At 50.6% G+C, this 24,464-nt stretch overlaps 1 protein-coding gene across 5 annotated transcripts; it reads left to right on the forward strand.

Annotated features, from left to right (window-relative positions):
- Window positions 1-51: 51 nt before the first annotated feature.
- CPA5 (carboxypeptidase A5) lies at window positions 52-24,172 on the forward strand. Of its 5 annotated transcripts, none has more exons than XM_055284017.2 (13): window positions 52-196; window positions 996-1,015; window positions 1,634-1,828; window positions 2,992-3,073; window positions 5,221-5,355; window positions 15,065-15,163; window positions 16,618-16,719; window positions 17,920-18,021; window positions 18,365-18,475; window positions 18,899-18,989; window positions 22,813-23,012; window positions 23,346-23,430; window positions 23,849-24,172. In XM_055284017.2, exons 3-13 carry the CDS (start codon window positions 1,713-1,715, stop codon window positions 24,034-24,036), a joined length of 1,311 nt encoding a protein of 436 aa, XP_055139992.1. In that variant the 5' UTR covers window positions 52-196; window positions 996-1,015; window positions 1,634-1,712; the 3' UTR covers window positions 24,037-24,172. The 5 variants fall into 5 exon arrangements, with proteins under 5 accessions (XP_055139992.1, XP_055139991.1, XP_055139994.1 ...); XM_055284016.2 differs by having other exon boundaries at window positions 52-187; XM_055284019.2 differs by lacking the exon at window positions 996-1,015 and having other exon boundaries at window positions 52-436; window positions 1,641-1,828.
- Window positions 24,173-24,464: the final 292 nt, after the last annotated feature.

A 24,464-nucleotide genomic window follows, 5' to 3' on the forward strand; every position in this document is an offset into this window, starting at 1 on the left:
TCACAGAAAGTTCTATTGGAAGCTGTGTCATAGAGTTCTCAAAAATTCCTAACTGCTTCCCTCTCTCTCTTTTGCTCTTATTCTTTCTCTCTCACTCTCTCTCTTTTCCCACCCTTAAGCCAAGTACAGGGATAGCTGTCTCATTATTGGTGGCTTAAAATGATGTTTTTGAACAAGAAGACGCTGGGTACTTTTGGTGACTAGCACTATCTCTGTTTTTTTCCTTTTAAATTCCTGAGCTATTGTTTACCAGTATGCCCTTTTATCTCCATTGCTGCTGAAGCTGAATGTTACTTGAGTGGAAAGCATAACTGCTTTCTTTTCTACGTCCTTAAACCCTTTGATAATGTTACTGTTTGAGAGTCCCTAAAGCCAGGGTTCTAGGAGACTCTGGCATGTCTGAACAGCTGAACTAGAAAATAATGGAGTAGGGCAGGTGGGTGGGGGAGCAGGGCATTCTGTTGATAAAAGAGCTCCCTTCTTTGCACACATAGCCAGTTAATCGGCCATTCTGAGATAGTTTGGATGGGGAGGGGGGGCTTCTGAGAATCACCAGTGACAGTTAAGTGGCCTATTGTTGACGTCCTCTGCTGAAGGACTTGGTTGGATTCAGCTTCTGCCTTACCCCCACCCCCTGTGGATTTTCTGTTAGATTCATCATTTGCCATTCAGGCGTCATTTTTCACTTTCTCCTTCCAACATGACTGCTTTGTGTGCTGGCCCCTGCTTTACTCCTGCTATTCCCAAACTATAAAGGGAACTGTGTGGGGCTTCAGCAGGACTGAGAAATTGACTCTGCTGTCTGTTGAGAACTATAATAATGACTGCGGTGACCTTCATGTCTAGCAGAAAACCCACTATCTGTGCTAGCACAATGATGACCACCTGAAGACAGAGAAACGGGAATCTTGATTGAATTCCTTCTCATACAATATATAGTTATTTCCTTTGTTCTCCTCTCCATTCTCTTCCCCTTCTCCCCATCGCCACTGGAGGACTGATCTCAAATGCAGCTGTGAGTAAAAGTTAATGCCTTTGAAATAATAATACATTGCATTTTGCAGGCTTTGCCAAGCCAATTCACTCAAGTTGTCTCATCTATACCCCTTCAAACCCTGTGAGGTAGGGAGGGGAGGTATGATTAACCCCATTTGATGGATGAGTAAACTGAGATTTAGAGATTAGGGCAGCTGCCCCAGATATTTTAGATGAGAAGTGAGCACCCAGTCTCTGTCTCTGAGCCCAGTGGTCTTTCAATGGCATCCACACCTTATGTGTAAGGAGGATATGGCCCAGGGAAAGCATGAGTGGGCTAGGGGGAGAAGAAGAGCAAAAGAGAAGATGCTGTAGAGGAGGGAGGAAAGGAGGAGTATCCCAGGGCTGCTGGCTACTCTGCTCTTTCTCCAGAGATGGAAGCTTTGATGCTCACAAGGGGCTGCCCTGGCCAACCTCCTGAGAGAAAAGAAAAGCTAAGGGCCTGTCTTCCTCCTTCTCTCTTCCCTCTCCCCTTCCCAGGAGAGGATGTGCTGGGTTGGGGAGGGGCAGCCCTAGCTCTCCCAAGGCCTGGCATGTGGGAGCCACATGCTAGGTGCCCCAGACAGCCTAATGCTCATTCTCAGGACGGGCCTTCCAGCCTCTAGGTGCTGTGCTGTCCTGAGGCCTGGGCCATGGTGCCCAAGGAAAGCCCCTGAAGCTCACCAGGAGGAAGAAGTATGCAGGGCACCCCTGGAGGAGGGACGTGCCCTGGGCCATCCCCTGTGGACAGGCGGACACTCCTGGTCTTCAGCTTTATCCTGGCAGCAGCTTTGGGCCAAATGAATTTCACAGGGTGAGTGGCTGCTCCGCAGTGGGAGGGAGGACTGGCTGGGAGGAGGGGACTGGATGTCCCAGCAGGAGGTGGCTGCCCCGCTGGTGCCTGATCAAGGCGGAGAGTCAGGATGTGGGTTCCTGTCCTGAACCCACTTCCAGCTCTGCAGCCTCCCACTCTCATGCTCCGGGGCTGGCTCGTTGGTGGTCCTCCCCAAATCCGGAGTTTTAATCCAGAGTCCAGGAGGAAGCCCCAGGGCTCCAAGAATCCCCTGAAACCACATGCAACAATTTTCCTATACAACAGGGGCTTCTTCGTGGAGGAAGCATTCATAGCTTTCCTCCGATTCTCAGAGAAGTTGTAGCCCCCACAAGACTACATACCCCTACCAAAAATGGATGTGGGTGTTGTCCTCCTTCGAATGACAGGAAGTTCTAGTATTACACACCAGGCCCTCTGTGGATGGACTTTGAGCCTCTCCAAGGTCCACAGGTGGATGCCCCACAGTGCTCCACAGTAGAGAAGAGGAGACACAGCTAGTGTAGAGATGGGGTTCCTCACCCACGGTCTCAGAGCCGGCCTGTGAGGGCACCAACCCCACCCCGGGTGTCGCACCCCAGAGCCCACACCACAGGCCTCTTGGATACGAAAATTCCACCCACCTCCATCGGGAAGGGAAGGAGCTCAGCTTCCTCCATGTCAGGTGGGGTGAGGTTGTCTGATCTCACCTTCCGGGCATTGAGACAGACCATGGCCTTGGGGCCCCCTTGCGAAGAGCCCTTGGGGCCACACTGGTCCCCCCAGCCCCTGTGTCTATTCCTTTCTCCCCTTCATTCCTTTTGTTTGACACACCGCCCCCCTCCCCATTCCTTTCCCTTTCTTCTTCCCCTGGCTTGGCCTTCAGTCCAGCAGTAGCACTGACAGGCTTTATTTAGCCCCCGGGGGGGGTCTGTCCTTGGGGCTGGAGAGCCCACTGGTTCTAGACTGAAGGACCATGTGCATCTCAGAGCTGCCTGCGAGTCCTGCCTGCTCAGGGCTCTTTCAGCCTCCACTCATGTGGTCCCTACTGGCCTTCCCGCCTGGCCCTCAGCTGGGCCTCTGCTCCAGTCTGCCCCTTCCAAGTGCCACAGCCTTCCAGGGATCCTTCTCTGCAGCTTCCTCCGCCCCTTCCTGTGTTTTTCTAGGCACCAGGTTCTTCGAGTCCTGGCCAAAGATGAGAAGCAGCTTTCACTTCTCAGGGATCTGGAGGGCCTGAAGCCCCAGAAGGTGAGGACTCCTCAGGCTTGAGGACACCCCCCACCCCCTCCTCAGTGGCTCACACCTTTAGCTCCTTGTCCTGCCCCCCTTTACCCCAAACCTGCCCTCCTGAGGTCCTTGCAAAGAGTACAGATCTGTGGGAAATCACATGTGCACAGCTCCTCTTCGGGAAAAATCAGGGACACCTGCCCAGAAATTTGGGCTGCTTTTTAGGCTGTGTCTCCTCTAGCCACCCACTCTCTCCTGGATAGGGAGCTGCTGCATGACCCATCAGGGCACCGATCTCCAAACGGCAGGAATTTCCTAAAGCCACACAGAATTTCCTAAAGCCACACAGGTGGGAGGGTACAATGTCTCTGGGTGGGATGCCACGTAGCATGGAGATTGGATACATTGGCCTCCCAAGTGAAATGGCTTAGCTTGGCAAACCTGTATTTTATCTGGGTTCATCCCTGTCAGCCTGAGCATCTTTCCTGAGAACATTTGTCCTCTGCAGGTTTTCACAATGGAAAACATTTTCTTTGACTTTGACTATTACGTAGAAGGGTTTTGTTAGGGGGCCGTTGGAACTACCAGATATTCCTGGATGTGGTCAAAGCCCTTGCTCCTACTTGTCTGAGTGTCCCGTCGACTGGGACTCATGATGCTTTATGATCATTCTCTCCATTTTACTAATTGAAAAATAGGCATTGCAAAAGGCTGACCTAGAGACCCAGATTCGGCCTCTCCTACTTCTGCGGGGATGGGAACAATGATGCCTCCCTTTCCTGACCAGTGTTCTTGTCCGTGTTCATGTCCCAGATGATGAGTGGCCTCACCTTGAGGACTCTTTAGGGCTCTCTGGATCCAGACGAAGTTGCAATGAGTATGAGTGAGGTGTGGAGGCAACAGGACTTGGAATTAGGGAAGGAACCTCAGTGCCTTGGGGATTTTGTTTGTCCCAGTATTTCCGCTCAGTCTTAGGGTTTCATTACGCGACTGGGGCCTGTTTAGGTGTACAGTAGTCCCTGCTGATTGGCAGTCAACCAAAAACATTAAATGGAAAATTCCAGAAAGAAACAACTCATAAGTTTTAAATTGCAAGCTGTTCTGAGTAGTGTGATGAAGTCTCGCACTTGCACGCTGTCCACACTCCCCTCCGTGAGTCACTTAGTGGCTATCTCGGTCATCAGACCGACTGTCAAGGTGTTGCAGTGCTTCTGTTCGTCTAACCCTTATTCGACTTAATAATGGCCCCAAAACACAAGAGTAGTGATGCTGGCATTTGTTATAATTGCTCTATTTTATTATTAAGCTATTGTTTTTAATCTTTAACTGTGCCTAATTTATAAGTTAGGGCCAGGTGTGGTGGCTCATGCCTGCAATCCCAGCACTTTGGGAGACCAAGGTGGGCAGATCATCTGAGGTCAGGAGTTCAAGACCAGCCTGACCAACATGGTGAAACCCCTGTCTCTACTAAAAATACAAGAATTAGCCAGGCGTGGTGGCAAACAAGTGTAGTTCCAGCTACTCAGGAGGCTGAGGTAGAAGAATGGCGTGAACCCAGGAGGCAAAGGTTGTGGTGAGCTGAGATCATGCCATTGCACCCCAGCCTGGGCAAAACTCCATCTCAAAAAAAAAAATTTATAAGTTAAACTTTATTATAGGTCTGTCAAAAACATAGAGTGAACAAAATCTCGTATTTGATAGCACAACAGGGTGAGTATAGTCAATAATAATTTAATTGTATATTTTAAAATAACTAAAAGAGTGTACTTGGAGTACTTGGATTGTCTGTAACACAAAGAATACATGCTTGAGTGATAGATACCTCATTTGCCCTGATGTGATCATTACATATTGTATACCTGTATCAAAATATCCCATATACCCCAGAAATATATACACCTACTATGTACCCACAAAAATTAAAAATTACAAAAAAACCTGTATCCCAAATCTGTATGTATAGGAAAGAGCACAGTCTAGGGTTCAGTACTATCTGCTGTTTCAGGCATCCGCTGGGGGGCCTTGGGACATCACACCCCCTCCCCATCTCCTGCGTAGAAAGAGGGTCTCTACTGGCTGAGAGATTCTCTGGCTCTCTGTGGTCACCTACAGGATTGTGTGGAAGGACATGGAGTAATGCAGCTCTCTCTCTTTCCCTGGTGAACAAGGTGGACTTCTGGCGTGGCCCAGCCAGGCCCAGCCTCCCCGTGGATATGAGAGTTCCTTTCTCCGAACTGAACGACATCAAAGCTTATCTGGAGTCCCATGGCCTTGCTTACAGCATCATGATAAAGGACATCCAGGTGAGGCCCTGCCCCAGCTGGGACTCTGCCTTCCTCCTTCCTTTCTGGTTGGGGCCCAACATGGAGGAGATGTTCTCAGGGCTAAAAGTGGACATGTGGTTTCTGGGTCTCCATCGGTGTGTTTGTGAACATGCTGTGGAAGGAAATGAGCTGTACGCTTCTCAGAATCTGAAGCTAGGACAGAGTTCATGGGAGAAGCACTCAGTGTGGGAGTGAAGAGGGCGCCTGTGATGAGTCCTCCTGGGGAGGGATTTGCAGCTAATAAACAGCAAAGGCGCGAGGAGAAGAGAGACAGGAGGATGTAGCCGGGGTCTTCCCCAGGCACCGTGGGAAGGTGCCTCTGGATAGCTTCTTCCTTTGCTTATCTGACCACTCCCTCCTGTTCCCGCTGTGTCTGAGCCATCCAATGCCTGGGGGAACGGCTTTACTTCAGAGGATTGGGAAATGGTGAAAGAAGCACACAGAGCACTGGTGTGGTTGACTTCCCCCAACCTCCACTGCATGGCTGTCTGCACGGGGCATCTCCCCCAGGCAGGATTCTCCCAGAGGAACCGCTTTGGGAGAGGCAGCTACAGACCTGCTCTTGGGTAGGACAAAGGTAGCCTTCATCCTGGACACCCCAGTCTCCCTGCTGCTTTCCCTGCATCTTTTCTGAACATCATGAAATTCTGTTTCAATTGTTCTATTTTCCAGCATATCCTAAAGAGCCCCTGAAAGGTGCTGGTGGCACAGCCTCCTTCCTAGAGATCTTTGTGGGTACCGCTCATTGGTTAAGCCTCCCCGGCTGCATCTTTCTGCAGCTGCTGCTGCTGGCCGTGTACCTGTGGAACTGTATCCATAAAGATTCATTCCCAACCTTGTTGTATGGCGCTAATCTCCCCTAAGGGCTCCGACTGTGGGAACACAGAGCCTCCCGGAGCGCACACACTTGACACCGTATGTCAGGGGATCAACGCATCAGGCAGCATTCCGTTCCCATGCGAGCGCAGGGCTGGGGCACTTTGGTCCTTTCAAAGACCTTTATCCCTCATCAGGCACATCTGTTTCCCGCTCAACGTGTGTGTGGGGGGGATATTTCTCTAATGAAATCCCCCACAAACAAAAATGGGGAAACTCCCGCAGACAAAAGAGGCTACCACATCAAAAGAAATAGAACTGCATTCTCATTTTTAGCCCAGGCCTCTGTTTTGAAGTTTCCATTTCCCTGGTTCAGCCCCACCCTGGGAACTCCCCAGCATTTGGCAAACAGACACACAGAGGTCTCTAAAAACTTTCTGTTGATTTCTGCACATCAGGGACGGCCCCAGAGTCCCCTCTGAGCCTCCCGCTCTGGCTTTAGCCTGTCCTTTCCCCACATCCGCAGCCCCGAGTCCCTCTAGGGCTTTGCCCTCCCTCTCAGGAAAATGCTCTGACCTCTTAGCCTTGATCCAGCCAGGCAGGATTTTCACCAACTCGCTCTTCCTGCAGGGATCAAGCACTCACTGCCATACTTGAGATCATATTTTGGCTTAGAGGGAGCTGGGGGTGGGGGTGGCTGATGTGTTGATGTGTTGAGGGGTTGTTGATGGGGAGGGGTCCAGGAGGAGGGAAGCTGAGATTTGCTAACAGGACCGGAAGGACTTTGCACCCCTCGGGTTGTTGGCGTCCCGTCTTGTATTTCAGATACAGACTCACGGGCCTGATTTTCTCCCTGTCCTCTGGATCCCCTCAGCCAAGTACTCGGCAATGTCCCCTGCAGGGTGGGCCCTCGGTGGTTGTCTGCTGAATGGCTTGCTCGGTTGGAGAGTTCAGGACAGGCACGACCTTATTCACATGTGGGTCTTTGTTCCTCTGGCCCCCTTCCCTCAGCCAAGGTTCAGCTCCACGCTACATATCCATCTTCCTATCCCAGCACCTACCACAGGACCTGCTGCTTCGTTGGGGCTTGATAAATGTCAGTGGAACTAATGGACATTCATCAAGAGGAGGAAAGGAAAGAGGAGTGGTGGTGTTTGGTGGCTAGGACCAGGCTGGAAAACCTCGATGCTGGTTTTCACTTTGGCCAGAGGCAGGGGAGATTTTGGAATCTCTCCTTCCCTCTGCCCTGTGATCAGAGGGATGCCTGAGAAACACGAGGCAGGGCCATTCATTCCACTCCCAGACACAGAGAGCCCTACTGTGTGCTGTGCATCGGGCAAGGGGCTGGAAACACAGAGATAAAAAACCTGGCCCTGTATCCAGGACAGCTGGAGGGTCACGGGGGCCGGGGATGGAGGGGAGTAAATCGGTGGTTACAATGGAGTGGATGAGCGGCTGATGGAGTGAGGGCGGTTGCTATGGGAGCGCATACAAGAGGCACTGCACGCCGTGCTTCTGAGAAGGCGGTAATTACGGTGCGCTGAAGAGCAGGTGAGGGGGGCTGGCCAGAGGAAGGGGGGCCCCCACCCCGATTGGCGATGAAGCCAGACCCCATCACAAAGAGTGCCCTCCACCATGTGACGAGGTCAGGATTTTATCCTGACAACTAGGGGGTGGTCATGGGAGGTGGTTTGACACGATCAGATTTGCATTTCAGAAAAACCACCCTGACAGTGACAGTGTTGAGTTGGGGACAGGGCCAAGGAGAGATTGACAGGCAGGAGGGTGGTGAGGAAATTGCAGTGGGCCAGGCAAGAAATTATCTGATTCCGAGCGAGCTCTATTTGCATTTAATTTTTCTTCACCTCCTCGTTCTTTTCAGCCCTTTGGCTTTTTTTTTTTTTCCCTAGGATGAGTCACCATGGAAAAACTTCACTTGAGCAATCAGCTCTGTGGCTTTTAATGGCTTTTTTTCTGATTACAAAATTAATAAATATTCATGTTAGATAATTTGGAAAATAGTGGAAAGCACAAGGAGAAAACAAAAATCACCCATACTTTGACCATCAAGAGCAGAATACAATTGAGTGTAAATACTGCTTTGCCAATTTCCCTCGCCCTAGTGGATCACTCTCATCACCATGCAAATACAGTTATTTCTCCCATTTAAACAAACACTCTCTTGATCCCTTCCCTCTCCCCTCCAGCCATCACGCCATTTTTATGCTTCCCCGTAGACTGAAACTCCTGAAAATACTGACTCTCCCTGTCATCTCCATCCTTTTCTGCTGGCAGGCTGCCCACCCCCTCACTTCACCAAAGCTTCCCTCGACAATGTCACACGCAACTTCCAGATCCAACCCGACGGCCGACTCTCAGTGTTCCTCTTCCAACAGCACAACTGGTCACTCTCTCCTTCCTGGAGCCTGTCTCTTCTCCTGGCATCCAGGACTTCTGTGTTCTGTCTCCAGCCAGCACCTCCTTTCCTGGATCCAACCGCCTACTCAGTGTTTCCACCTGGGGGTCCAATGGACATCTCCAACTTTCCAGGTCCAGACCAAGTTCCCCTGGCCCTTCATCGGTGCCTCCACAGCCCTCTCTATCTCAGGAAATGGCAACACCATCCTTCCAGTCACTCAGATCAGAAGCTGGGAGCCATTCTTCACCCCTTCCTCAAACCCCCCATCAACAACAGATTTATCGCTGCCTTCAGAATGGATCTTAGCACATCCCACACCACCCCCTAGGGCCCATGCGCCATCTCATCCCTCACCTGGTTCTTCCAGTTGCTTTCTAACTGCTCTCCCCCATTCCCCACCTTGATTCCTTATTACCTAGTCTCAAAACAGCAGCCAGAAGTGTCCTTTAAAACTATTGCAAATTCAAGCATGTTGTTCCTCTGCTTAAAACCCAACTAATGGCCGGGTGCGGTGGCTCACGCTTGTAATCCCAGCACTTTGGGAGGCTGAGGCGGGCGGATCACGAGGTCAGGAGATCGAGACAATGGTGAAACCCCGTCTCTATTAAAAATACAAAAAATTAGCCAGGCGTGGTGGCGGGCGCCTGTAGTCCCAGCTACTCGGAGAGGCTGAGGCAGGAGAATGGCGTGAACCCGGGAGGCGGAGCTTGCAGTGAGCCGAGATTGCGCCACTGCACTCCAGCCTGGGCGACAGAGCGAGACTCCGTCTCAAAAAAAAAAAAAAAAAAAAAACCCAACTAATTTGGAGTAAAAGCCAAAGCCCTTGCAATGGTCATAAGGCTTTTCATTTTATTGTATTTATTTATTTTGAGACAAGATCTCACTCTGTCGTCTAGGCTGAAGTGCAGTGGCACAATCATGGCTCACTGCAGCCTCGAACTCCCAGGCTCACTCCATCCTCTCGCCTCAGCCTTCTAAGTAGCTGGGACTACAGGCCCATGTCACCACACCTAGCTAATTTTTGTATTTTTTGTAGAGATGGGGTCTGATTATGTTGCCCAGGCTTGTCTTGAACTCCTGGGCTCAGGCAACCTGCCAACCTCAACCTCCCAAAGTGCTGAAATTACAGGTGTGAGCCACCACACCAGACTGCTCATCTTATTTTAAATTGTACCCTTCTTCTTCCCCACTTCCCCAACTTCCTCTTTCCTTCCCATTTCACTCTTGTTGACATTTACCATTTTCTCATTGCCTATATAATTTTTTACTTCTTTAAATTATTATCTTGCTAGCTGAAGAGTACAGTTTTTATTTTTTATTTGTTTTCTTTTTGAGACAGGGTCTCACTCCCTCACCCAGGCTGGAGTCCAGTGGTATGATCTCGGCTCACTGCAGCCTCCACCTCCTAGGCTCAAGCAATTCTCATGCCTCAGCCTCCTGAGTAGCTTGGATTACAGACATATACCACCACCCCTGGCTAATTTTTGTATTATTATTATTTTTTAAGTAGAGACAGGGTTTCACCATGTTGGCCAGGCTGGTCCCAAACTCCTGGCCTCAAGTGATCCACCTGCCTCAGCCTCCCAAAGTGCTGGGATTATAGGCGTGAACCACCAGAGTTTTTTTTTTTTTTAAGATGGGGTCTTGCTATATTGCCCAGGGTGGAGTGCGGTGGCTATTCACAGGTACAGTCATAGCGCACTGCAGCCTTGAACGCCTGGGCTCAAGAGATCCTCCTGCCTCAGCCTCCTGAATGGCTGGGACTGCAGGCGTGCACCACCATGCCTGGCTTGAACAGCCGAGTTTTAAAGGTAGAAATGCTGTTGGCTGGTCTGAGGGTGAGTGGCAGCTCCAGAGAGGAGAAGAAGACAACAGGAAAGATTGCAGGAGAAGCCAGGGAAGACAGGAGCAGTGACGGGCAAAACCCTAAGAGAGGTGGAGCCTGCCTGCATCATGGGGGTAGGGACTGAAGAGGACCCAGGCCCCTCTGTTGGGCCACTGAAATTCAGGTGCTGACTGACTCACCCAGATGACCATTAATGGGGGCTTTCTGCCCTCCAAGTCCTACAGAAGCTATCTTACCTCTGGAGAACCCAGACTTCCTGGTCATGCCTTGTAATGCTCCATCACAGAGCCCTGGAGTCACCTCAAAGTTATTATCACCCTCCTTATCATTGTCACCCTCCTCCTCATCATCATAGCTAACATTCACTAGCATTTACTACATACCTGGCAAAAGTCTAAGCATTTAGCATGTATTAACCGTTCTAATCCTCATGAGAACATTGGTGTGTGTGTGTGTGTGTGTGTGTGTGATGGAGACTTGCTCTGTCGCCCAGGCTGGAGTGCAGTGGCACAATCGCCACTAACTGCAACCTCCGCCTCCTGGGTTCAAGCAAGTCTCCTGCCTCAGTTTCCCAAGTAGCTGGGATTACAGGCGCGTGCCACCACGCCCGGCTAATTTTTGTATTTTTAGTAGAGACAGGGTTTTGCCGTGTTGGCCAGGCCAGTCTCGAACTCCGGAGGCCTCAAGTGATCCACCTGCCTTGGCATCCCAAAGTGCTGGGATTACAGGTGTCAGCCACTGCACCTGGCTCTCATGAGAACATTTTAAAGTACATGATAAAGTATGTGATAACATGTCCGCCATTTTACAAAGGGGAAACTGAGGCACAGAGAAGTTAGTAATTTGATGGAGTTGGTGGCAGGATCAGGGTTTAATCTGAGCTCCCGCACCCTCAGACTCCACTCTCAAGCCATCTGTCCCCTCAGCGGTCATCACTGTTGTCTGTGTGGCATTTTAACTTTGCCTCTTTGGGAAGCCTTGTGGTTTGGCCTTGACTTCTGAGGGGGTCCATTCTGAAAACATCAGATGGGCAGCCACCCCCCACATCCCGTGCCACGGGACTGGAGTTGCTACTGGCCACAGAGCTGCTAACTGCAGATGTTAGACCTGGAAGAGAAGGCCAGGAACCTGGGAGGAGAGGCAGCGGCTGCTGTCCCAGAGCCCCCAACCCACTCTGTTTCCACGAGCTGTGTCCATTTTGCATCTGTGGCTGGAGTTCGGCTGTGAGAGATCCTGCTCTCCTCTGCCTCAGCTTCAGCACTGGGGGCCCGCTGCCTCCTCCCCTACCCAACCCGGAGGACTGTTCTTCCCTTAGGGCCCTCATCCTTCCTGACTCATCGTAAATTAATTTACACCGAGGTATTGCTTTCCCTGTCAGGTTATGGCTTCCAGGGAGGCAGATGGCTTACTTCTGAGTTGGTTGGTTTCTTTGTTTTGTTATTTTTTCCTGAGAAGGCTGACAGGGCTGTCATTAGGCATTCCTCAGCCTGTGGCCAGACCGCATTCTTCGGTCACCCATCCCCTTCCCCCAGCCCCAGGAATGGAGCAAACACTGGTGCATTTTCCAGGCCAAGGCAGATTCCTGTTCCTGGAAGTGGGGCCAGCTGTGAGGGCTGAGAATTCCCAGTTTGAAAGAGGGTGTCACCTCCATTCACAAGGCTGTGAGGGTGTCTGGAAAGTTGTTTGCAGTTTGGTGCTGACTTCCCATTTGCCTCCAAGCTCTTGTGTGGAACAAAGGACAGCCTCCTGGGTCCTGTCTTCCTGTGGGTGTCCCAGGCTGTGTGGGGAAAATTGGGTCTTCTGGTCCTTTTTTTTTTCCCGATTTCTCCTCCCTGTCCTCCACTTTCACCCCAACTTCAGGCTTCCACCAGATCCTTGGAGACCCTTTGCCTTGTCCTCACGGCTGGCAGGCTGCTGTCTTCCTTGCAGCTGCTCGTCACAGCTGATGGCACCGGGCACACATTGGTCATGGTAGGCTGTTGAGATTTGGGTCGGCTTCCTGGGAAGAAGACAAATTCCTTTTGTTAGAGCTTCCCAGAAGTGTTTGCGAAGGGCCAGAGAGGACCGGGGCTCCTCCAGCCGTATCTAACTTACCCAGCAATCCCGGCTTTGCCCCTGGCCAGCCAGTGCAGCTGGAAAACATCGCAACTGTGATTGCCTCGCATGGAGTTGGTGCTCAAAAATAAAGTGAGCCCCAAACATCAATTTCCAGTCCCATTTTTAAATCTATGAACCTGAGCGTTGTGAGTGAGCCGACTAGGCCTCAGGGATGAGTGAGTCATTAGGCATTGCCTCATCTGTGGCAGGTGGGGGGGGAGGGACACTGCTCTTCCTGACGGGGGGGGGGGGGGGGGAAGACTCCACAGTAGCCATTAGGGCTTTTGGTTTTGCTATTATTTATTCATTTAAAAGTTCTGGGCTGAGGTGGGTGCATCACCTGAGGTTGGGGGTTCGAGACCAGCCTGACCAACATGGAGAAACCCTGTTTCTACTAAAATACAAACAATTAGCCAGGCGTGGTGGTGCATACCTGTAATCCCAGCTACTCGGGAGGCAGAGGCAGGAGAATCGCTTGAACCTGGGAGGCGGAGGTTGCGGTGAGATGAGATCATGCCACTGCACTCCAGCCTGGCCAAGAAGAGAGAAATTCCACCTCAAAAAAAAAAAAAAAAAAAAGATCTTATTGAAGTAGTATAAGCACATTGCCAAAATGTAAAAATAGAGGATAGAAAAAATTTACTCCAAATCTGCCTTCTTCTATCTTAGCAGGCATTGTGAGCATTTTGGTTTATATTTTTGGCATTTTAGTGTCTTGTGTTCTTATGCTCAGACCCCTGAGCGTGATTTTTCATTATTGTAAAAACTTTCAAATTGAAAGAATAGTACAATGGAGTTTTTAGCTGTTAACATTTGCATGCTCTTTCTGTCCACATACATATGCATACTCACAGACATAAATATATCTGTGTTTGTGTGTTTTTGTGCCTCTCTGTGTGTGTGTGTGTGTGTGTGTTTAGAAATAGGGTGTTGCTCTGTTGCCTAGGCTGGAGTACAGTGGTGCGATCATAACTCACTCTCAATCATAGCTCACTCTAGCCTCCAACTCCCGGGCTCAGGCAGTCCTCCTGCCTCAGCTTAAGTAGCTGGGACTACGGGCATGCGTCACCAAGCCTGGCTAATTTTTTAATTTTAATTTTTTGTAGAGATGGGGCCTTGCTTTGTTGCCCAGGCTGGTCTCAAACTCCTGGGCTCCAGCGACCCTCCTGCTTTGGACTCCCAAAGTGCTGCGTTTACAGGTGTGAGCCACCATGCCCAACCTGCATATGTGTTATTACCGTTGGCCTTTAGTTTTGATAGTTGGCCTTAAGGAACCCAAGGGTACAGACTAGAATGCCTGGTTCTTATCTCACCTCCACCACTTGTTAGCTTTGCCATTAAGTCCCTTTACCACTCCAATCTGCTTTAGCTCTAAAACACAAATAGCTCATTTCTGTCCTGTTATCAGGTCATCTGACTAGATCAAGTGAGATCATGAAGATAAAGAAGATTGGTCAACTAAGGCTCTAGCCCCAAATAAGTTATTGGCAAGACTTAGTTATGGCCCAGTGCTGCAAACAAAGGGCAACTTGGGTTAATGAGGATGCTTTCTCAGTATCCTCTGTGGCAGAGGATCTGAGTACTTCCCACACTGGACAGTCTGTGCCGAATCCTGGGGTGCCTTGGCTCCTGGATGCCATTATAAGGGCATGAGCTTGGGTGAAGGACACTAGCTCATCTCACTGTGACCCAAGCAGAGAAAAATGTCCCAAGATTATGTAGGTGGTCTGAGCAGTGAGTGAGTGGTTAACCCAACCAGGCATTATACTGCCCTCTGTACGGGCAGCGGGAAGTACCATGTTAGGCTTGAATGCTTGACTCCACGTTGATACCCAAGGACATTGCTTTTGGCTCATCCACACTTGTGTTTAGGAGGTAAGTGAAAGACCATTGGCACATTAATCATAATGATTTGGACTGACTTTGGCCATGCCTGGCTTTCTGAATGGCTTGCGTGCCAGTTGTCTAGGCTGTTTCCTGGAAGTGGAGTTAATGTTGGGGGTCAGGGGAACCCTCTGCTTCCCCCAGGGGCGTCAGTGCACATGGTTCAGCTTGGGTCCTGACTCAACAGAGTGTTTATTAAGTGCAAAAGCAATGTTGGCAGTAGACTGTGAGCACCTTTTTTCTCCCCAAAACACCTTCAAATCCATTATTGCATTTTATCCTATGAGGTGGCAAGGCAGATATTGCTTTGCCAATTCTCAAGCTGAGGAAACTAAGGCCCAGTAAGTTCCACAGCCAGTTAGTGGCAGAGGCAGACCTAGAACCCAGCTCTCTGGACTCCTTGCCCTGTGATCATTTGGGAAATGGAAGCATGACTGCGAGCTTGCCAGGCAGAAGAATCAGCCAGCAACCTGGACCTTCCTTCTGTTGTGCAGTTCACACTCACGGTGGCTCATTCTCCTGTGTTGCTGCTGTCTTTATGCACAGCCAGCGGAGGCAGGGCTCAGAAGAGTCATAGCCAGCCCAGCTCTCCCCTTCCTTTCCAATATGTGTTCCCCATCACCCAGGTGCTGCTGGATGAGGAAAGAGAGGCCATGGCGAAATCCCGCCGGCTGGAGCGCAGCACCAGCAGCTTCAGTTACTCCTCATACCACACCCTGGAGGAGGTAGGTATGGCCGGTCAAGCTCTGGGCTCTCTTGTGTCTTTGGGCCCCTTAGGGTCTCCTGACTCAGTCAGAAACTAGTGAAGGACTCCACGGTTTATGGGAAACTGTGACTGACACTTAGGGACTGTACAGCAGACATTAGGTAAAAGTCTCTTAGGCAGAGAGTCATATTCAAAGAGATCTGGAAGCCAGAATTCAGATAGAGGGGACAGTAGTTCAACTGTACGGCCCTAGGGAGGTACAGTGCAGAGTAATGGGTCTACTAGGCAGAACACTAAGGCAGGGACCCATTATGGGCCAGAATAGAGCAGGTAGGAGCTACCTTCATCTTGACAGAGCAGGAGCATCACCATCTTGAACAAACACCACCATTCTAAGTTCCCCTTGATTAAAAAACTGCCCAAATCCAGTCCTTATAGTTATAAAAAGGACAAAATCAGCCAGAAGCCCCTCCCGGGTTTATTTCTCTAAAATAAACCTGTCATTGACTGTGAAGCCACATTTTGTGTTTCTTTCCTCTTTCTTTAACTCTTACACATATCCAATCCTCCAGCTAGGGACCTAGGGCTCTCAGCCTCTCCGTGACCAGTCCTGGTATTCAGTGGCCCCAGCCATGGGTGCTGAGGTATATAATACAAGGAGCAGGAAGCCAGGCACATTGGACAGCCATGCTTGTAGAATAAAAGGGAGATGCCTTCACTTGGAGAAAGTTCATGATCACAGTTACAGCCAGCCAGGGCAAGTGACTTGTTTATAAAGGAAAATGTACACAGAGGGTGCAGGGATGCCCACTCCAGAAAAGAACTCAAGGCACGTGTCTCATTTTGCGTGTCAAAGGACATGACATTCTTGATATCATCCATCTATTATCATCATTGCTTTTCCCACTTCACAAGTCATGCAATAGAGCATCCATTTTCTTTCACATATTTAATTCAATTAAATGTATTGAAAGAACAAGAGAATGAAATAATACAGTCTGTCACTATTTATTGATGCCAAAGATAAATAAAACAAGAACCCTGCCTTCAAGGGGCTTACAGTCTAAAAGGAGCAAGAAGATAAAAAAACACTACAAGGTCTGTCAGATCTGTCAAATGGATTGAATGGGCCAAAGAATGGAGGCAAGAGAGAATTTCTAACCAGAGAGAGCCATGTGGGTCAAGCCTGGGGATTTCAGCAGGCTCAGCACACACTGTTCTCCCAGGCAAAGGCATAGCTCTGCACAGAGCAAGGAGCCTGGGAATCCAGCAAGATCACAACTCACTTCCTTTAGCTCTGAGGGAGTGCTCTATTTTTGCAATTCTTTATCTGAGTTCTTTTAGACCCTCGAGGGTCTAAATATCCAAAGCATTGAAGAGAGTGGGAAGGGGCAGGGAGAACATTCAGAGAGGCCCTGGTGTTCATCCCTCTTCCTGCTTAACTGCCAATCTTACACACTTCTTTCCTTTCAGATATATAGCTGGATTGACAACTTTGTAACGGAGCATTCCGATATTGTCTCAAAAATTCAGATTGGCAACAGTTTTGAAAACCGGTCAATTCTTGTCCTGAAGGTAAAAGCCAACAGCATCAACCTGTAGACTCTACATTGAGGGCCTCTGGCATAAGATTGAGCTCATATGGGGTAGTGGCTGGGTGGGAGTTTTTGGGAGAAGGATAATGTGTCTACTCCTGTCTCCTGGTGACCCATAAACTTTGGGGTTGTGGCATTCAGAGATCCACCCTTGTAGGTATGAAGAGGTGACAGTGTGGTGACCTAGCCTGTCCTTGGTCAGGAAGTAGGTGGGAGGATGGATGGCTAAGGAGTTGGGGCTGCAGAGTGGCAGTTGTCACCCTGGACTTGGGGTGTGAGTGTGAGTGAGCTGGCATTCTATTACCTCAGTTGCTTCATCTGTTCTATGGGAAGAGAGTTACACAGAAGGCCCATTTGCTAACGAGGTCACCTGGCTCAGACAGTCCTGCAGACATGCCTGAGTCTATAGAGAAGCCTCCCAGCCCTTCACAGGAGCCACTGGAACAGAATTCAAGCAAGCTCAGGACCCTGCAGTTCCCTGGGTCATGAAGGAAATAGGAGAGGTGAATGCAGAGCCCATCAGAAAGCAATTCTTAGTTTGTGCCCAAAAGGGCACCCGGGAGTGTGAACCCTGCAGGGCATTTAGCATCAGCTGTCAGGAAGGACAGGTGCCTGCTGCCACTCTCAACGATTCTCTAGTGGGCTCCTCAGAAAAGCCAAGTGAACCCACCTAACTTGGGATTTGACTTAACCTGTCCCTGCTTCCATTTCTCCAGGGCCGTGGTCTTCTCTCTCTAATGTTGTCTGAAGCCTTTGCTACTCAAAGCACGGCCCCTGCATGGCAGCATCGACATCACCTGGGAGCTTATTAGAAATGCCAAACCTCAGACCCATCCCCAGACCTACTAAGTCAGAATCTGCACTGGAATAAGATCCCCAGGAGACTCATGTAGCCCACTAGAGTTTGAGAAACTCTGGTCTTAAGATACTTTCAACCCTGGGAAATTCTGTGCTTCTGGATGGATCACTTTGCTCCCCAAGGGCACCACCATATTTTCAAAGGCCCTCACACGTGTGCACTTTTGGGCACATGGACAGGCACCTGCACACACACCCTCTTACCCAGTGCTTAAAGCTTCCCCAGGCACTGAGGATGCCTCGGGGGCCTCCCTCCAGGTAGCCCAGAGACAGTAGCTGTCTGAGTTCAAACCTTGGTTTGGGGCCCGCTTCTTTTTCTCAGTTCAGCACTGGAGGTTCTTGGCACCCAGCCATCTGGATTGACACTGGAATTCACTCCCGGGAGTGGATCACCCACGCCACCGGCATCTGGACTGCCAATAAGGTCAGCATGGACCTGTAGCCAAGGTGCACCCATGATGGGGGCTGCAACTGGGGCAGGGACTTACTATTTAAGGGCACCTTCAGTTGAACAATTACACTCAGGGTGCTGTCTCCATCCTGCCCTTTGGAGCAGCCACCATGCACTCTTACCTTTTGCAGCACGGAGCCCACATTGATCCCCTGCCTTCTAGTTGTTTAAAATCCAAGCCTTTGGTTCTGCATAAAAGATATACCTCAGGGGTTTCATGCCACCCCTTCCTGCAGCCACTGGCTGTGAAAATGTCCTGTGCCACCTCCCAGGAGACCCAGTAGGGCCTCCCATCCCTCCTCACTCTTTCTTGCAGATTGTCAGTGATTATGGCAAAGATCGTGTCCTGACAGACATACTGAATGCCATGGACATCTTCATAGAGCTCGTCACAAACCCTGATGGGTTTGCTTTTACCCACAGCATGGTGAGGGCACCTGGGAAGGATGGAAGGAGGGGGTCAGCTCTAGGGGGATGGAGAAAAGGTCACTGTGCTTTGGGAACCAGCCCCTTCAGAGCCTCTTTGCAGAAGCCCTCACCAAGGGCAGGAGGGCTGCTCAGGTACTGCACCTGCAGGCTCTTGCCCTCTGACCTCTTTCTTGCTGCCCAGGGAAGGCCACAATTGGCAGCCTGTGCCCAGGCCTCTCCCCAGACCCTGACTTCAACTGCACAGTATCTGAGCTGCATCCTTGGCCCAGCCCCATGCCAGGGTCATCCTGTCCTGGCAATTCCTTCCCTTTGCTCCTCCCTGCCCCACCAGGGTCCCCTACCCCATAGGCCAGGATATCAGAGGCTCCCATCCCTGGGAATGGGCCCAGCGAATGAGGTCACCTGACCTGGGCTTTCCCAGAACCGCTTATGGCGGAAGAACAAGTCCATCAGACCTGGAATCTTCTGCATTGGCGTGGATCTCAACAGGAATTGGAAGTCAGGCTTTGGAGGTATGGCAACCTGCTGTCCTGGGGCAGGGTTGGAGAAGAGGTGTTGGCCCATGGCAGGTTCTCCCACTCAGTCAGATTATGTCGACTCAACTTGGGAGGCACGGGACAATGTAGTCAGCTAATATGCATGAGTCACAGCCAGGGACAGGCAAGGACATACCTCAGACTGGCTGTGGGTATGGGAGAGGTTGTGTGTGTGTGTTCAATGTACACATGTGCCAAACCTTCATGGGAAACATTTAGGGGAGCCCCCAGCTCCTGAAATGAGGACTAACTGCATGAGTCAAATCCTAAATATGACAGAGAAAGGCTTAAAGGAGGTACAAAGTAGCCTTGCTTGTTGTTCAAAATCCAGAGTTTATGGTGCTCCTAAAATATCCCTAGCCCTGCCCTGAAGGGAGCACAACACGAAGAAATGCCTCTGAACTCTTTCCCCGAGAGCTAGGACCTGAAATCTGCCCTTTGGGGAGGCCAGGGCAATAGTTTCAAGTGTCCAATAGAATGAACCACTTTTTTTTCTTGTTTTCTTTTTTTTGAGACAAGGTCTCACTCTGTCACCCAGGCTGGAGTGCAGTGGTGTGATCATGGCTCACTGCAGCCGTGACCTCCTGGGCTCAAGTGATCCTCCCACCTCAGCCTCCCAAGTAGCCGGGACCACAGGTGCACAGCACCACACCCAGCTAATTTTTGTTTTTGTTTTGAGACTGAGTCTTGCTCCGTTGCCCAGGCTGGAGTGCAGTGGCATGATCTCAGCTCACTGCAATGTCTGCCTCCTGGGTTCAAATGATTCTCCTGTCTCAGCCTCCTGAGTAGCTGGGATTGCAGGCGCCCACCACCACGCTGGGCTAATTTTTGTATTTTTAGTAGAGATGGAATTTCCCCATATTGGTCAGGCTGCTCTCAAACTCCTGACTTCAGGTGATCCACTCACCTCGGCCTCCCAAAGTGCCGGAATTATAGGCATGAGCCACTGCGCCCAGCCAATTTTTGTATTTTTAAAAAATTTTGTAGAGACGTGGTTTCACCATGTTCCCTCAGCTGATCTTGAACTCTTGGGCTCAAGTCAATCAGCCGCCTCGGCCACCCAAAGTGCTGGGATTACAGGCATAAGCCACCACACCTGGCCTCCAGCCAATTCTTTATCAACAAGGCTGGCTTGAGCCTGATTTTTATTTTTGACCCATTACTTTATGACCCTGGTGTATACCTGCAGAGCTGTCTGATCCCAGTGAGGGGGAGGGGCAGCTTTCTCCTGAGTTCCTTGGTGTTCTTCCCTGATTATCTCCCTTACCATGCAAGGGGCACAGGGATTGGGAAATTGAGGCCTCCAGAAAGCTCAGAGACAGGTCCATGGGCCCTGGAAATATAGCAATTTGATGGGCAGGACAATTTGATGGGTCCAGTCATGACAGAGATTCCAGAACAGACACAGCCCTCGGCCCCCAGACGTGGCATCTGCACTTCACCAGGGGCTCAGGGTTTGGCTCCACAGGGGACGGTGTCATTGCTGTTGATAATCAGACCTACAGGCTGGTGTCCCAACCAATGAGATAGAACATTTTAGATCTGGATGCCCATTGCTTTTAAAATCTGACTTCTTGGGGTCTGTTCTCACTGAAAAATAAGGATGGCCCCAAAGCACTGAGAGTGAGGCCCCTGGCCCTAGCGTGGGGGTTGTAACTGCTTGTGTAAGGGAACAAGACCATGCAAAATTAGGCATTTCCACCTCCAAATGAACAGATGCTTGCCTCAGCGGGGGCATCCATGTGGCCCCTCAGCACTGACTGGAGTGAGTATCCATGGATCCTAAGATAGGCTGGCTAGTAGAAAGATAAATTACCTCTTAAAGGAAATAACTTCTGTGGGTCTCACCACAGGAAAAAAAATATGTGTACACACAATGTACAAAACAATTATGGAAAAAAAGCCCAGAGGGGGCAAAAAGCTCCCATAATCCCACCACTCAAAGATCACTGCTTTTAATAATTTACCATGTCCTTCCAAAGATTTCCCCTTGCTACAAATTACGTTTTTTAGAGAAGGAAAAATAAATAGCTAATGAATCCATTAGCAGGTACTTGTGAAACAGGCGGACTCAGAGGACCTTGACTGTGAACGTCAGAGATGCAGGCAGCCAATTCCCATTTGGCCAGGGGAAGATTAGTTTATTCTGCTTAGCTCAAACCAGAACTAATGGCCTGAAGTGTTTCTCCATATTTGGGCAAAGCCACCTGGTCGTTGGCAGGGGAACCGCTCTCTGTGCGTGGGCCGCAAAGGCAGACAAAGCCTTCAACCTCCCCCGCTCTGCGCATCTGTTGCTGTTTGTCATTCATCAAGTGGAGCAGGTGCAGGAGCTCCCGGCAGACATAACAAACAAGGCCGCTGTTAGATGGGCTGATTCCAGCCTGGGGGCTGCCTTTCCACCCCCTAGCTCTGCCGGCACATCCCCTTCCAACCAGGGTCCCCATCCCAGGTGAGGACCACCAAACCGAGAGGGGTCACGCTCCCTGGGCCTCCCTGGGGCCAGCAAGAGTGTGTGTCTGGGTCGGTGACTCAGGCTGGACGATTTTGTTGATGGTTTTGTTATTGCCTTAATTGAATGGCCCGTGCCTGGCCTCCTGCGCATTCCTGGGGAGGACCTGTGTGCTGCATTCCTAGAGCATCATCTGAAGTGGTCCATGGGCCAGTCCCCAGCCCCAGGAGTCAAGAGGAATGCTGTGGCCTCCTCAGGAGACTTCAGAAGTTGAGGCGATCCCTGATCTCTGGACGGTGCCACCATTCCAGGGAAGAGGAGAGAGAGAGGAAACTGGGATGACTCCCTCCAAGTGTGTCCTTAGCCTACAAAGTCTTGACCAGCTCAGCGCAGCCCAACCCTCCCCTCAGGAATAAGGGAAAAGCAGAGGAGGAACGGAAGAGGAAGAGAGAGATGGGGCGAAGGCAAAGAGTCCGGGGGAAATGGAAACAAATGAAACTTGGGAAAAGAATAAAAGCCCTGCTCCTCTTTGTTCTCTCCCTCATCTTAAGTCCCCAAGAAGAATTTTCAAAGACTTCTTTGCACCCTCTGGCTTCCAGAACAGCCTCAGGCAACTATGGGGAACTATCCTCCCATATCGGTTTCCCATATCCCCAGACCCCAAGTTCATGGCGCACCTGGGGCCATGGCTGTGGCAAAGCTTCAGCTGACACCGAGTCTGAGCCCTCAACTGATGCCACACCCAGGAAGGGTCAGCCTAAAGGCATTTGCTGCTCACCAGGGGAAGCCGGGGTTGGGGCAGAGACTTACAGTTTCCTCTGGATGCAACTTCTGAGCCAGGCCCACCTTCCTAAAGGGACCACAGGACAAGCCAAGGGGGCTCCCTGCAGGGCTTCAGAACTGTGGGGTAGGGTGCGGCTGCAGTCCTCTGACATATTAGACTAGAGGATGCAGCAGTAACAAATATCCATCCCAATCTCAGTGGTTTAACACAATAAAAGTTTGTTTTTCATGCACACAAAGTCCAACATGAATAGGTGACTCTCCTTGGCAGCTTTCTTCCGCAGTGAGAGAGGGATCCAGGAGGCTGTTTCTATCTAGATTTTTTTTTTCCTTCCAGCCACACAGACAGAAAAGAGCATGGAGAAGTCACACTTGCTCTTAACAATCTCAACCCAGAAGTGCCATGTCATTTCTGCTCACTTTTCCATTGGTCAAAGTAGTCACATGACTTCAGTCATACTGCAAAGGAGGCTGGGAAATGTAGGGGAACACACCAGGTATTTTGTGAGCACCGTCTGTGTTGCACGTGGGGATTTGACTCTTTGGGTGGCTTTATTTTACTTCCAGGAAATGGTTCTAACAGCAACCCCTGCTCAGAGACTTATCATGGGCCCTCCCCTCAGTCGGAGCCGGAGGTGGCTGCCATAGTGAACTTCATCACAGCCCATGGCAACTTCAAGGCTCTGATCTCCATCCACAGCTACTCTCAGATGCTCATGTACCCTTATGGCCGATCGCTGGAGCCCGTTTCAAATCAGAAGGAGTTGGTGAGACTGGCTGCTTAGGGCTTGGGGAGAAAAGACTGCTTCTCAGGAAAATCCATATCTGTCATACTCCCAGAGGGCTCAGGTTGTTACTCTGAAAGCAACGGTCTGGACTGATAGACCCCGTGGTGTGGGGATGGGTAGGGGGAGCTTGCTGTTCTCACGTGTGATCAAGTTCAAAGCTGGAGATGCTGTGCTCCCTTCTCACAAGGGCCATCTCCACCTTCAACTTCTAGGACTCCTAAATCCATGCTTCTCACCAGCTGGTGAGGGTGAGGGAATGTGTGGGAGCCCCGGGGAGCCCCTGCCTTTCACCCCACCAATGTCATCTTGCAGTACGATCTTGCCAAGGATGCGGTGGAGGCCTTGTATAAGGTCCATGGGATCAAGTACATTTTTGGCAGCATCAGCACCACCCTCTGTGAGTGAGCCTTCCCTGGCCCTGCTTCAGACACCACATCCGCCTGGCGTTGGCTGCAGGGCAGTGCCATGGATCTAGCTGGGCTGGCCCAAAACTGCCTCCCACACTGGATAGGAGGGTGAACAGTGGTACCCAGGCAGCTGTTTCTTGGTAGCTTTTGTGCACAGCTCCCAGTGCCTGGTTTACTGCAAGGTTCTTAAGCCTGGTAGCCTGCAGGAGCTTTCTTTTTGCAGGAGTAGAGAATGGGCTGGGTGCACAGATGTGATCCCGTTTGAGGCCTGGGCAGGAAGCCTGGTGTGGCCTGGGGTGTGTGGGGGTTTGGCTCCCAGGGCTCACTTCCCACCCAGGATGCCTCTGTACCTTGCAGCCACATCCCCTTCTTCCTTTTGGGGACACATTTTGGACCTTTTGTTTCTAGATGTGGCCAGTGGGATCACTGTCGACTGGGCCTATGACAGTGGCATCAAGTACGCCTTCAGCTTTGAGCTCCGGGACATTGGGCACTATGGCTTCCTGCTGCCGGCCACACAGATCATCCCCACGGCCCAGGAGACATGGATGGCGCTTCGGACCATCATGGAGCACACCCTGAATCACCCTTACTAGCAGCATGACTGAAGGCGGGGCAGGAGGCTCCATCCTTCTCCCCAAGGTCTGCGGCTCCTCCTGAAACACATTATGCATCCCCATCCCCATGCCCTCATCCCGATCTCTTAGAAAATAAATACAAGTTTGAACAGGCTTCGCTGCCTCTAGTGTTGGCTACCACCCCTATGGGCTCAGTACTGACAAGGGGACGAGAGGCTGCTTCTCATGCTGCAGGGGAGCCTGAAATGTGGGGGAAGCCTCTTCACTCTCCAGACTACCTTCAGGAAAATAGGGGGGTAGAGGCTGTAGCTTTTCTCCTCTTGCAGTGTTTTCAGGGCCCGGAACAGAGAAGGCACACATTGTCCCAGCATATTTACGTTTTAAGATGCTCCTGAAGGGGACGACGTTTGCTCTAAAAGAGCACTTCTGATGGGGGCATTTCTGCC

The sequence above is a fragment of the Symphalangus syndactylus genome, chromosome 6 (genome assembly GCF_028878055.3).
Source record: "Symphalangus syndactylus isolate Jambi chromosome 6, NHGRI_mSymSyn1-v2.1_pri, whole genome shotgun sequence".
In the NCBI taxonomy this organism is placed as follows: Eukaryota; Metazoa; Chordata; class Mammalia; order Primates; family Hylobatidae; genus Symphalangus; species Symphalangus syndactylus.

Excerpts from the sequence above, each read along its gene's own strand:
- CPA5 (XM_055284019.2), top strand. The coding sequence starts at position 1,713 with ATGCAGGGCACCCCTGGAGGAGGGACGTGCCCTGGGCCATCCCCTGTG. Across the intron at positions 1,829-2,991 it reads GGCCAAATGAATTTCACAGG|GCACCAGGTTCTTCGAGTCC; the intron begins GTGAGTGGCTGC and ends GTGTTTTTCTAG. Across the intron at positions 15,164-16,617 it reads CATACCACACCCTGGAGGAG|ATATATAGCTGGATTGACAA; the intron begins GTAGGTATGGCC and ends CTTTCCTTTCAG.